Source organism: Apteryx mantelli, chromosome 1 (genome assembly GCF_036417845.1).
Source record: "Apteryx mantelli isolate bAptMan1 chromosome 1, bAptMan1.hap1, whole genome shotgun sequence".
NCBI classification, from domain to species: domain Eukaryota; kingdom Metazoa; phylum Chordata; class Aves; order Apterygiformes; family Apterygidae; genus Apteryx; species Apteryx mantelli.
This window is the reverse complement of record NC_089978.1, coordinates 78,120,618-78,133,378: the sequence shown is the minus strand read 5'-3', so window position 1 is coordinate 78,133,378 and position 12,761 is coordinate 78,120,618. Positions and strand designations below refer to the sequence as shown.

The 12,761-nt window shown below is 38.5% G+C and overlaps 1 protein-coding gene across 3 annotated transcripts in view; it reads left to right on the top strand.

Annotated features, from left to right (window-relative positions):
• Positions 1-12,761, top strand: part of DHRSX (dehydrogenase/reductase X-linked) — a 175,426-nt gene that overhangs the window by 31,899 nt on the left and 130,766 nt on the right. For 2 of the 3 annotated variants that reach the window (XM_067296052.1, XM_067296045.1), the window contains exon 2: positions 8,491-8,598. The exons of the other annotated variant lie outside the window; for it this stretch is intronic. In XM_067296052.1, the coding sequence (XP_067152153.1) occupies positions 8,491-8,598 (108 nt within the window). The remainder of the gene's footprint in view (positions 1-8,490; positions 8,599-12,761) is intronic. 3 annotated transcript variants of the gene reach the window in all.

The following is a 12,761-nucleotide window of genomic DNA, read 5'->3' as shown; positions in this document are numbered from 1 at the left end:
TTATCTGTATTTATACTGTCTTTCCAAGAATCACTAAAGGAATTGTGGATAGGTGTGTCATGCAAATGAAGTTTTCCAGGGCAGCTCTTACCCCCTCCCATTTTTGCTAGAGAGATCTCTTATCACAGGGCTTTGATTTTGATTGCCAAAAGCCATTGCTCTAAAAATCTGTCTCAGTTATGGTATCATTATTTTTCTTTAGCAAAAAATATTTCTTTCAGTCCTGTAATGCTGGTGTCATAACTCTCTTCTTACTTCTGCACCAGTTTATTTTGCATCTTCTTTTCCAATATATGGATTTCTTTTAATGTAGCTGGGTCTTGCTATGGATATTTTGATGCAATCTTTTAACAGTGTTATTGAACTCTAATAATACTACTCACCTATATAATACCTCACAAAGCCTCCAAATGAGATGAAGAATAGGAGAAGAGGAGGAGCTGTCTGCCTATTAATGTTTTGTGTATAGCTTTCCCATGTGCTAAAAGTGACTTGTCCAGGGTTAAAGACCTTGAACAGATTTCAGGAAGTTATCTCTCTAGCTTTTATGAATGGCTTGTCTTCTTGCCTGCAAATATTGTCACTCCCTCCCAATAAGCAAGCTGGCATGTGTGTCAAAAAGCTACACAAATGCTATAACCTTACAACAGGCTTAAATTTGGGGGGTTTTTTTGGTTGTTTTCATTGACAGTTTGAAAAGAAAATCATTAGTTTGGCTCAACAGTTTACTGATTTTTGCTTCTAAACCTGAAGAGATCTCACTTGTTCCAGTATTGATGAGGTGGGGAAGAGATGAGGTTATGTGTAGGCTCCTTAGTCTGGTGAGCACACTGTTCTTCCAGTTGGTAAAGCTGCTGACTCTCCTGCTTTTATCTGTCATTTACTACCCTGCTACATTTTGGCCATTTGTCCCACCTTTGTGGATATCTGGTGGCCTGGCTTGACTGGATTGCCAGATGTGCAGACAGCTCAGCAAAATTGCTGCAGGCACTGGCGAAGCTGCACGTGTGCAATCAGGCTGGTGTGTTCTGGAAAAGCTAACTTCACTGTGTGTGGGCTGCACATGCCTTCCTGTTTAGGATGTCCCAGACCGAAATATGGGGGATGCAGCTTTTCTGAATTCCTAACATTGGTAAATGTGAATTATTTGTGACCTGGTCCATTGGCACCCAGTTATTAGGACTCTTGTGAGCCTTAGGCCATGGTTTCTGTGTCTTATGGACACCAGGAGTTTTACTGTGGTTTTGGGAGCGCTTGTTAATGATCCTTCTTCCCTATCAGTTACTGTGTGGGAGGGTCCTTAAATTAGATCTTCTTCTAGCTACTGAAATTTTTACAGCCATCTGGCTGTTGTTGTTGCAGTAATAGCACTTTGAGATAGTATTCATTTGTAGGATAGGGGACCCATTTCCATGATTTGATTCCTCCTGCTGTTCTGGTTCTTCAACACCTTTCCCATGACTAACTCCAATGCCAGCCTGTTTCCAATACATCCATTTGCTCATGAATCTTGACTTTCACTTCTTTTGTGAACATAAAACCAGACCAAAGCTGGTAGGCTTGTCACCTAGTTGATGCAAATCGCCAGTTATGCTTGGAAAGAGATGCTCTTCCTGGGCAGATAAATTACCCCTGTGAAATATCTTCAAATGATTCAGGGTACATTGGACCTTACTGGTCGTGTGCCAGTTGATCTGCCTGTGTGCACGACAGTTGTTCATGAGCAGAGAGTCTTGGAACTGATGAAACCAGCAGAGTACCATTTCATAGGAGGAGTAGTCAAGCTGGTTGCCACCTACCTGATTTCCAACCTTAAAAGCTTTTAATCTTGATTACATCCTGATGTTCCTTAGGAAAGTGATAGGAAGCAGCAGAGGCAGAAAAGATTTTTGTGTGCAAATTCAGGAAGACCATTTGCATTTGAAAGATAATCTGTACAAGTGTAATCTGTAATGATTTACAACTTCTTTTCTCCTAGTGAAAGCTTATGTCAAAAAAAAAAAAAAAAGGACGACTGTTTTTTTCCTCAGTACTTGAATGCCTGACATGCAATGTTTTCTGTTAGGCGGTGTAACTTCTCTACATCCTGGAATGATTTTTCTGAGTCTGAATGCTGTGTAGTGGCTTTCTACCAAAATGGAAGTGTATGGAGATGTTACTGTAAGGCTCAAACAGAAGTCTATTGCTGAAAGTTGTATGGATTCCCCAGGGGTCTCCCGATTGCCTCCCGGAGCAGCAAATGAATTATTTTGTACCATCTGCTTTGAAACAGCTGTTAATGGCTATAATCTCAGCACTATCACAATGTAAATTGGAGGAAAGAGTTGGGATGTTTTGGGACAGGAGAAACTACTCAGTAATTCTGTAGTAGTTTGAACTATATGAATTCTTTGAGCCAGCTAGAAGAACTTGATTGTGCCGTATCCTGTGGCATTAGATTAGGACTGACAGTTACAGTTTGCCCTCTTTTTCTCACTCAATGTTCCTATACAGGAACAGCTCCAAACTTGATACTTGTTATTCTGTCATCAAACTAAATATTCCTTGTGGCTTCTTTCTTTTTTTTTTTTCCATTTGTGGTTCTGCCAGTTACCTTCAGGCATAATATTTGCATGTCAATTATTCAGTTATGGGCGGAAAGAAAAAAATAACTGTTAGGATTTGTTTGTGGAGGTCTCTTCAGCATAAATTCCATCAAAATCCCTGTGCTAAGTGCTCAGTTCAGTAGGCGCAGGCAGCTCCCTGCTCGGTACCTCTCAGGTGGCCTCTCTGACCATCTTGTTGGATGCCTTCAGCAGTGCTTGTCTTTCTTGACTGATAAGGACTGGAGACATATTCAGACAATCTAAATTCTGCCTTTGGCCTTTAATGTCTTAAAAAGAGGTTTTAATGAAGAGATTAATATATAGATATTATATTTTAATGTCCACATGACTCATAATATTGCACAATGCAGATGCAGGATTAATAGGGTAGGAAACGAGACTTAATAAAAATTTGAAACAATTTGCTTTGCAATTCATAATAAACTTTTAATACTTTTTTTGCCCCTAACAGGCTGTGTTGTAAAGCTTGCAGAACACCAAAGCAATCAACTTTTAAGGGGAGCTCTTTTTCTGGGATTTGCATTGTCTGTGTTTACATAGTACATTTCTGCAAAGAAGACAGTTTAATGCTTCTGTTTTATTTTGATTACTTTAATTACCCCCATTCCTACCCCTGAAGTTGAGATATTGCCAGCAGGAACTGGTAATTGATACAGAGCAGTATTCTGTTTTATTTCTCTGTGGTTTTAGCAATTGCACAGACATCTTGATAGTCCTCTTTACGAGCCTCTAGAAAATTAGTATTTTTATTATTTGAAAAAATACAGAATTTGCCTTAAATTCTTCATAGTGTCAGCTGTATGTGAGGATGTGTCTGTACATGGAAGTTATTTCAGATTAAGGAAAAGTATATTTAAAAGCACAGTAATTATTCTGAAATAGCTTCATATTTGGACATATTTATTCCAGAATAAATCTGCCTTTTTCTGCTTTAGTTGAATCCATTTTCAGAGTAGATGAGCTTATTTGTTCTGAATAATTTGAGATGCAGGCAGAACCTTCAGCCTGAGAGAATCCTCTATCCGAATCTGGCTTGATAAATAAGTGCTTAAAGACTGCAGGCTAGTTTCTTTGAACATAAAGGGAAATGAACAGATAGTGCCTCGTCAGGGTTTTTCATTAACACCGATGCTGTACAGTTCTAATATCCCGCAGTGAAATCAGTGGAGTTACACCTCTGTAATTGAGATCACTATCTACCTACTTTTTAGGAGCAGAAGCAGAGAGTGAGCTGGAATATTTTATATTAGGTGCAAGAACTGTCAAAGAGAATCTGTTTGGTGTAGCAAACCCACTGGGACATCGCTGCCACCTGCCTCGGAGGGGGGTCTCCAGTGCTGAGCAGTGTTTAGCTCAAGCTGTCACACAAAATTAAACCATATCTGCTGAAAAAGCAGGCTGAGCCCAGGTCTGTTTTGGAAGTCCTGTGTTAGGTTGCATTGTGAAAAAGGTGTTTTCAGCTACATGCCAGTGGAATTCCAGTGGAAATAAGACACTCATAGACTGTATTTTACTATAATTATTTATAGCTGACTTATACACTGTACCTGGATTTGATCTTGGCTGGCTGTGTTGAAGTAAAAACTAGCAGCATCTCATCTTCATGGAGATTCTTTTTTACATTAAGGCATCTATCATGATGGAAACAATGCACCTGTTTCTGCTGATGAAAAAAATAAGAATTTTGGGGGGGGTGGGATTCTTTTTTTCCCAAAGATTTGTTTCAGTTTTCAATGGATTCTTTGTTTCCCATTTTAGATTTAGAAACTGATATACTGAGGTGTGCTTTGTAGTGTTATGTCTATTCAAAACCATGTTCTGTGGAAGTTATATATTGTACCTGTTGTAAATAAACAGATATTTACCATTTACTAGTGTGTCTGCAACCCTTATTCCTGCCTTGAAAAAAGAAAATCTTAATTTTCCTGAGTGCTTTCTTAGGTCATTGGAGGCAGCTGCTAAAAAAGGCCTGTTCTAAAATATTCTGTGATATATGATCTTGCTGAATGCATTCCTGCAGTGAAGTCTGTGTGTCTGTCTTGCTCTTATTTGCAAGTTGGTAATGTACCTGATCTGAGTGACCAAAAGCTCTCTTGTCTGCTCTGTAGCCCTGATGGGTAAGATAGGACCAGGCATTTTCTTTCACTGTCCTCTGCTAAACACCACTTCATCACAGTGATATCTGTTAATCACTTTGCTCTTCTGACTTCCCCTTTTCCTTCATGTTATCTCCTCTCCTATTCCTGGCTTATTTTTTCCCCTCTTCTTTCACTCATTTTATTTTAAGCGAATTAATTTTGCATGAAAATATAACTTATTTGATAGACAGATATAGTGATATCATGTGTATACAACATAAAATCCAAATCACAGCTTGACAAAGTGGTGAGAAGGGAGGAAGCAGGAGGAAGCACAGGGAGACAACTGAGAAGGAAAAGAATGTACTTGGGTTTAAACAAAGCAATTCTTCTGGAGGAATTTCCTTTGTTGTTGTTGCAATTTTTTTTATTTGTTTGTTTCACTATAGCTGAAATGGAAATGACTTTGCTTTCCTTTTTTTTCTCTGGATTATGTACCCTAATATACAGATGAGATTGAAGATTGAAAAATAAACAGGAAGGGAGAGTTATGGGGGAGGAAACAAACCTTGCATTTATGCAACTTGCTTTATCAACCTTCATAGCAGAATTTTCAATATAGATTATGACTGGATTAAACTTTTAAAGAAAATTACTTAGTAGACACCAGAACATGTTTTTGCCTTCTAGATGAAGTTTTCTTTACAAATACATATGCGCTTGCCACATGCAGACTACACACACGTAACTGGCATGCCCAGAAATGGCCTTTCCTGCTTTAACATCAGTGCAATGCTAATGCTCCTTATCTGAATTGAAACCTGTTCAGCCCTTTCTGAAAGGCCTTCAGATGAGTCTTGCAGTGTGGACTCAGGTGACCTAAGGAGTGTTTGCTTGCTAAGAGCTCCTTTTTAAGTGTCTTGAAATTTTTGAGCTAGCAAACCTGAACTGGGATATAAGAAACTCAGGTATTGGTGCAGTAAACTTTCACTTAACTTTTTTCTCACTGAAGTGCTAGGCGTACCTCTTGGTGAAACTAAACATGCTGGAGAATCCAGACCTTTGAATCTCTGCCAGAGACTGCTTTGAGGAGGGGCTTTTTGTTAACATACATGCTGTTTTCCTCCTCAAAATCCTATCAGTTCAAGAGACCTGTCTCCTTTCTGCACTCCCTTGGCACAAGGGAATGTGTTTTTATTTTTCATGTAGTCTAAAATGCCACCCAAGCTGAACAGTACACGCCTATTGTTTCCCCTTTTTAAGGACTAAAATTGTTCAGGCAGTAGTTTTCATTCAGTGGCTGAAAGGACTTGAGATTATGTACTTGCCAAATTTCAGATCTACCTGGTCTCAGTGGTGCACAGGGGCTATTCCCAGAGAAGTGACATCTTGTATCACACTAAAAACTTTTTTTTTTCCTCTTTGAAACCTTCATTTCCTGTCTGCATCTTCAAAAACTGCAAAACCATTATTTTCTTTTTTTTCTACTTCAGTGACATAAAACAGACCAGGAAAAACATCATCTAAAAAAAGTCAAGTTCAGTAAAGTAATAAGCAATTAAAAAAGACTACACGGAGTCAAAAATTTAGCCAAGTATTTAGTATCAGGTCTAGCATTATTTTCCAGGCTTAACTATTAAAATAATGTGGACATTTCTATTATGATAAATAGTTTTGGTGGAAATAAGCAGGACTGCTGATATAACTAACTGAACCCTTTACTCTTGGTGGAGTTTTATTTACCTCAAATGATATTTTTTAGGACACATATATACATGAATATCACTGAAATAAAACTTAGTTTCCAAACAATTGCAAATAATTCCCACTCTACATGGATGGAAAAAATAATGTAGTTACCCAAAGAAAACAGAATTTCAGTTTGAATCATACTGGACAGAACTGTGTTTTTAAGAAAAGGTAAAATCCAGGTCCTTTTTGAAGTTGCTGTGAGGAAAGCAATTGGTGTTAGCACTAGTGCTGTGTTTCATAACTGTATAAAAAATAAGCTTGTGTTACACAACAAAGAGATTCCCTAAAAACCTAGAAAACAAATTAGAAAGCACTCTGGCAGATAAAAGTTGGCATCTTTTTAACATTTGTTATCTATAACATTGCCTACAGACACTGCACTGTGGCAAAATGAATTATTCAACACATTTTTTCCTGTACAAGTATCTAGCAGCTTGTTTTAAAAAGCAAATAGAAATTCACCTCAGTAGTATAAAGACCATGTGTGATTCACATGAAAGATTTGCCACCTCATCAAAAATCATATTTTGTATTTGACTTGATTTATTTCTACCCCAAACAGTTAAATTAAAATCCCTGCGTGACAACCTTTGCTCTTCCTTGGCTGGAATGCTCCATCTTTCTTGGTAGAGCAAGAACATTTCCTACCAAGCTAAATGGTGCAATCCTCATCCACATGGGAAAATTGCTTACCTTCATAGGATCCCTTGATTGCTCACATGAGTAAGGGTTTCACAATCCTGTCCATCATTTTGAAGACGATACAAGCAAAAGCAATTCATTGGTGTTGTTAAGGGAGGCATACGTTTCATACATAAATTCTGTACTTGTGCTATTGCACTGAGAAGATGTAGGGAACTGGGCATCAAGCAGGAATTCTGCGTAGCATCTAGGCCTTCTCAATCTTGTAACAGGTTGGACTTCAGTGCCTAAAGCTAATCTAGCAATCCGGACAGTAATCCATTTCTCCATTTTTACATTCCTGTGAGCGAATTCAGTGAAAGCCCCCTTTCTTGTGTTCTGGAGACTTTTGCCTCGGTGGCCCACAGGCAGGAGGAAATGCCTCATTTGGGACAGCAGCTTCCCACCTCTGCTGCAGGCATCCAGCCCCCTCCCCAAGAGTCGGCTGCCTGTGGACAGACCAACTGCCCGTGGACAGACTGTCGTCGCCTCACCAGTGCCGTGGCAGCCACCCTTTGCCTCCTCCTGTGGTTGGAGAAGGGAAGAGGGAGATGTGGGCCATAGGCGTAACCAACCCCTGGGAGAGGGGGATCTCATAAGCCCCTACTTCATTTCATAAATTTCGGGAATGTGCCCTACTCGCTGGGCCACTTGTTGTCTTGGGTAAAAAGCCCATGCTGGAGTGGAGCTTGTGTGCAGCCAGCTGCAGGCATCAGAAACTTGGGCTTCTATGAGAGATGGCTCTGGTGGGCTACACTGTCTCCTCTTTCCTGTGGGGGCCATGGCCCCGTGATTTTCAGCAAGGAGAGTACTCAGTCACGCAGTTAAATTCGGTAGACTGGGTTCTGCCCTTTGTTTGGATGTGGTTTTTTTGACTGAGATATTTACTGTAACTCCAGTGTTACTGGTGTAGCAAAGGCAGAGCTCTGTGCTTTGTCATTCACAAAGTTTTCAGGATGTCATGCTGCTAGTTGACGTTTTTCCCTGAGGGCATGATTGAGGAAATAATCTCTGAATTGGCTGGTACCAGATATCATATTCTTCTTAGACAAAGTTAAGATGAAATTTTTAGAGGACAGATTATTACAGGATAACAGAATGCATGCAAACCAAAATTAGTAACTTTCTTTTCTGAATTGGATGTATGGCTTTTGTGTCATCATCAAGAACTGTTAATATTGGAAGATTATAGTGTGGTTAATAATGCCAAATATTCTGTACTTTTTATTGCTCTACAGAGTTTGTTTTTGACATTGTTTACTGGCCCAGCTTAGGTGGTCTGTTAAATGTATGCCTCTATAAAATAGATCTTAAATTTGTAATCGTGTTACTACTTTGAACTAACCTTGCATTATGTCTCTTTCTTCATATAGTTTTCCCTACACAAAATGGAAAGGTTGCTATAGTGACTGGAGGTGCTAAAGGAATTGGTTACCAAACTGTGAAGCATTTGGCGAGACTTGGCATGCACGTTATAATAGGTACAGTCATTATTTTTTGTTTCAGAAAGTAAAATTTTACTTTTAGGGAATATTTACATTCCAATGTAACTAAAGAGATGTCAGGGGAAGGAAGGAGAGGGGAGTTACCTGGGTTTTGCTAGCATTTAGCATAAATAAAGACTTGGTTTATACTTTGCTTTGCAAGATTTTAAAGAAAAGTGGATGGGCTGTTTTATGCAAAAACTTGAAAGATCTGAACTACCTTATGTAAGAAGTAAATAATAAAGTAATGAAAAAGACTTAAAAATATGGGTTTTATAAAAATATTTTATTATCTTGTCACTAATTTCCTTAACTGAGGAGGGGGTATGCTTGAACTTTAGGGTATGCATTTTTAAGAGGAAAACTAATGGAAGACTTGAAGGAATATTCTAGTGTGTGGTGGGGGATTATTCATGTTCCTTTGTCTGACAGGGCAAAGGCATCCCTTCTAACTTCAGACATGTAAAAGTTACACATTTACTTCTAAAGCTTGTCACTGTAGGTGGCCTTTGTAGGCAGTGAAGGGAAATAAGTACCCTGAGAGGTACTTATTCATGAATGCCATGTACTGACATTGATGTCATTCTAAGATGGGCCAGTCAAATCACCTTCTGGAGGTGCCTGTTTTTCTCCATCGATTACAGAGTTTAAGGTGACTATCTCAGACTGAGATGTAATTTAGACATCTGAAGTGATGACAGGTGAATTTCCATAGGAACTCCAAAAATGTCCTGAGCACATAATTTCTTCTCCCTGCTACAGACACTGTCAGTGAAAAGAATTTTTTTCCTTCTGAAGCTTTCTGTGCTTTAATATATTTACTAAATCAATATATAACATCATCAGTACTCATTCATATGTTTAAAACACTACATTTTTCTCCTTTATTCTTTCTCTAACCCACCGGATTTTTACTTAAAATAATATATCTTTGACACCATAAAGTTACCGAAGGGTAGTGTTTCATAATATACAAACAAACTGGTGATGTCATTTTATTCAGTTTTTATACAGAATATGCTCTCTCTAAGGTTTTGTATATATGTGTGTTTCGAAAAAACAACAAGAACATAGTAGCTCCGTATTCTTTAAGTCTAGTGTGGTCAGTAACACTAATGGGATTGCCCTGGAATTGTACAGGCAAAATGCAGAATACCACTTACTCATACATCTTTCAATAGATGGGTCAAAATCAGGCATCTGCAAAATACAGCCACATGCTGCTGTATGGTAGCTAATGATGTCAGTATTAATATTTCATTAAAGAAGTCCCTTTTCATGTTTAAGGTGGACTGCAAAAGTACACTCAGTGGGAAAACAAAAGGCTGATTTTTTTTTCTCTTTGCATAGAATCAAAGAAGCATAGAACATTGCTACTTTTTTGAAGACTTGTTTTATATCATATAATGTGTAGGGGATTTAGCATAACAAAATTCAGTGAAAGATCTTTTGGAAAGGCAAGGTGACATTTATTTACAAAATTTCTAAATAAGTTGGTTTTACCCACTCACAATCATTCTCTCATAGATTTCATTCACTCACATTTATACTCATATTCTTACAAACACCAAGATATGTGTGCCCAGCTGCTCTGGTTAGCATCACTTTTGTGCAACTCAGAGGACAAGGCACTCTAGCCATTGAGTCATTATCATGTCTGTGGCTATTCTTGATTGCAAATGACAAGTTAGTTTGTGGACAGATCTTTTAGACCCTTTAGCAGTCACCAGCTATTACAGGGTCATCCTTTGCCTCAGAATTTTGCTTACTTCAGCTTCCATGAACCCTAGACCAGGTTGCTGCCCATTGTCTGTTTTAACTTGTTTGAAGGATATAGACTATGTCTATAGTCTGTTTTCTGAGTGGGCTAACAGGAAGAGTAGTGGTGTAGCTGATATACTGCAACCTTGTGGCCATTTTCCTGCTGTCATGGTGCATAGTCTTCTGCTGACAAGTCATCTGTGCTGTGGTCTTAACAAAAAAGGACATGTTTCTCAATTTTACTGCTGGGAACGGTGGCCTGGGAATGGTATCCTGTGAAAATGCCCTTCATTATCAGTACAGGCCATTCTTTTAACTCTTTGCTCTGCTGTTTCTTCTGGTGGTCACAGACACACACATTTCCGTTCATTCTTCATTTGTACCAATGTTAATATTCACGTTACAAATCTCTACAAATGTAAATTAATGCAATTAATTATAGGAAGCATTTGGTGAGTAAGATTTTCAAGTGATTTAATTCTCTCAGACAAACTCTGGCCTAAACACTGACTGGTGAGTCACAGCCATCTTCTTTGCCAGTAAAATTCTTCAGAGCAAAGAAGCCCTGTCAGTAGAATGGATAATATCAGGCTTTGTCCAAACTACAAGATTAAGAACAGTCTCAGAAGCACATTAAATGCGATGACCTTCCAGCCTTGTTGCTAACTGTGGCCCCAAGTGTCCAAAATATGCTTCAAATACCTGCTGGTACACTGGCATGCTTTAGCACATTCAGCTTCAGGCCACACAAGCAAAGATTTAAGCCTCAAATAAGACACCAAGTGTGTTGAAGCTTTCTACCAAAGGAATGTTTTCACCCTAAGTTTGTATATTAGCATGGGATTATGTGAAGAAAGTGTGGATGTTAGGTGAATTTGGGCTTGAGAGGTGGATCAGACTCATGTTTAGCTGACAGTCAATCTTGCCCATTTAATGAATGCTTATTTTCCATTATGGGGGTCTAAGTAATTGGGAATGTAAGAAATTATATCAGCAAACAATGATATCCCTGCAGTGGGAAAATGAGTCAAACCTGAATGGGTAATGTGAAGATGAATCACTATTTGTGGATGACTTTGACTCCATTTCACATTTCAGAGGAGTAAATGTTTGAACTAACTTAATTTCAAATCCAAATCCAACAATTCTTGCATCCAAAACCAATGGAATGAGGAAAACAAATGGAAAAAGCATTATACTTTGTGGAATATAAATAGTCACAGTATACAAAGGCAGTATTCTCACTCAGAGCATTTTAGCAAGCTGTCGCACAGTGATTTTACAGCTTCTTACTTTCCAGTCCCAGCATTAGTGCACAAGACTCCTGTCTCCCACTCCCTCTGCAGATGCTGCTAGCCCTGCTCTCAGCCTCTGGCTGGGGAAAAAGGGTTGGTGTGAATGCTGAAAGTAATTCTCTACAGGTTTGTTTGATAGATTTCATTAAGGCCTTTTGCTCTGGCAGTGATAGCCTTACTCTTTGTTAGTAGTCCTTCCACTTCAGGAATGTCTCATGAAGGACAGTTGGGACTATTGGTAAGGAAACTTTCTGCCAGTTGTGACTCTTCCGAATCAAGCCATGCTGGGAGTTCATGCTTCCTGTTACAGAATTATTGCTTGATTATAAGCTTGCAGTATCTTTTTTCAGATAGAGAAGGCAAACGACACACAGTTTGGGGTGCCTGTTCATCAGTAGTTGTTACTGAAGATGGTGTTTTGTGTGGAATTACAAATAAACATGTTCTCGTCAGTGGAACATTGAAAATTCCTCCTGCCTGTGTTGTCTTCTGTTGGTAGTCATTTTTATGACCCCAGCCATGTTCAATTCTGATTCACAGTGTTGGCCACAGTTTTGTGAGTCTGAACTTAGATTTGTTGAAAGTATGAACTCTTCATATCTCTTTTGTCCTTCCTCACCAGGGTTTCAATTTTAAGACGATTCTGTGAATGCATGTTAAAAGTGCTGATTTAAACAAGGAGATCTTCAGTTTGTTTTTTCCCTCTGTTCTCAGTAACTTAATAAAAGAACACAGGAAAAACTTTGTGTGATGATATCCTTGCCTGTGAATGGTGAATGAAAGACAATTCCAGCTTGAAAATTTTATACATATGCTGGATGGCTTAAAACATCGTATTCAAGACCATGCAATCAGTCTTTAATGTCTAAGTATATCAGTGTCACAAATTTCTAGGACAATTTCACATTTTGAAGGAAAGTCTCATTAGAGAAAAAAATATATATACATATACATATATACACATATATACATATACATACACACACACATACATACATACATACACACACACACACACATATATTTATAGTCAAGTGACTTATTTGAGCGATCAAATTTAGGCATAAACGAATGTACTTCCACAGACAAGCTCAGCACTTCTTT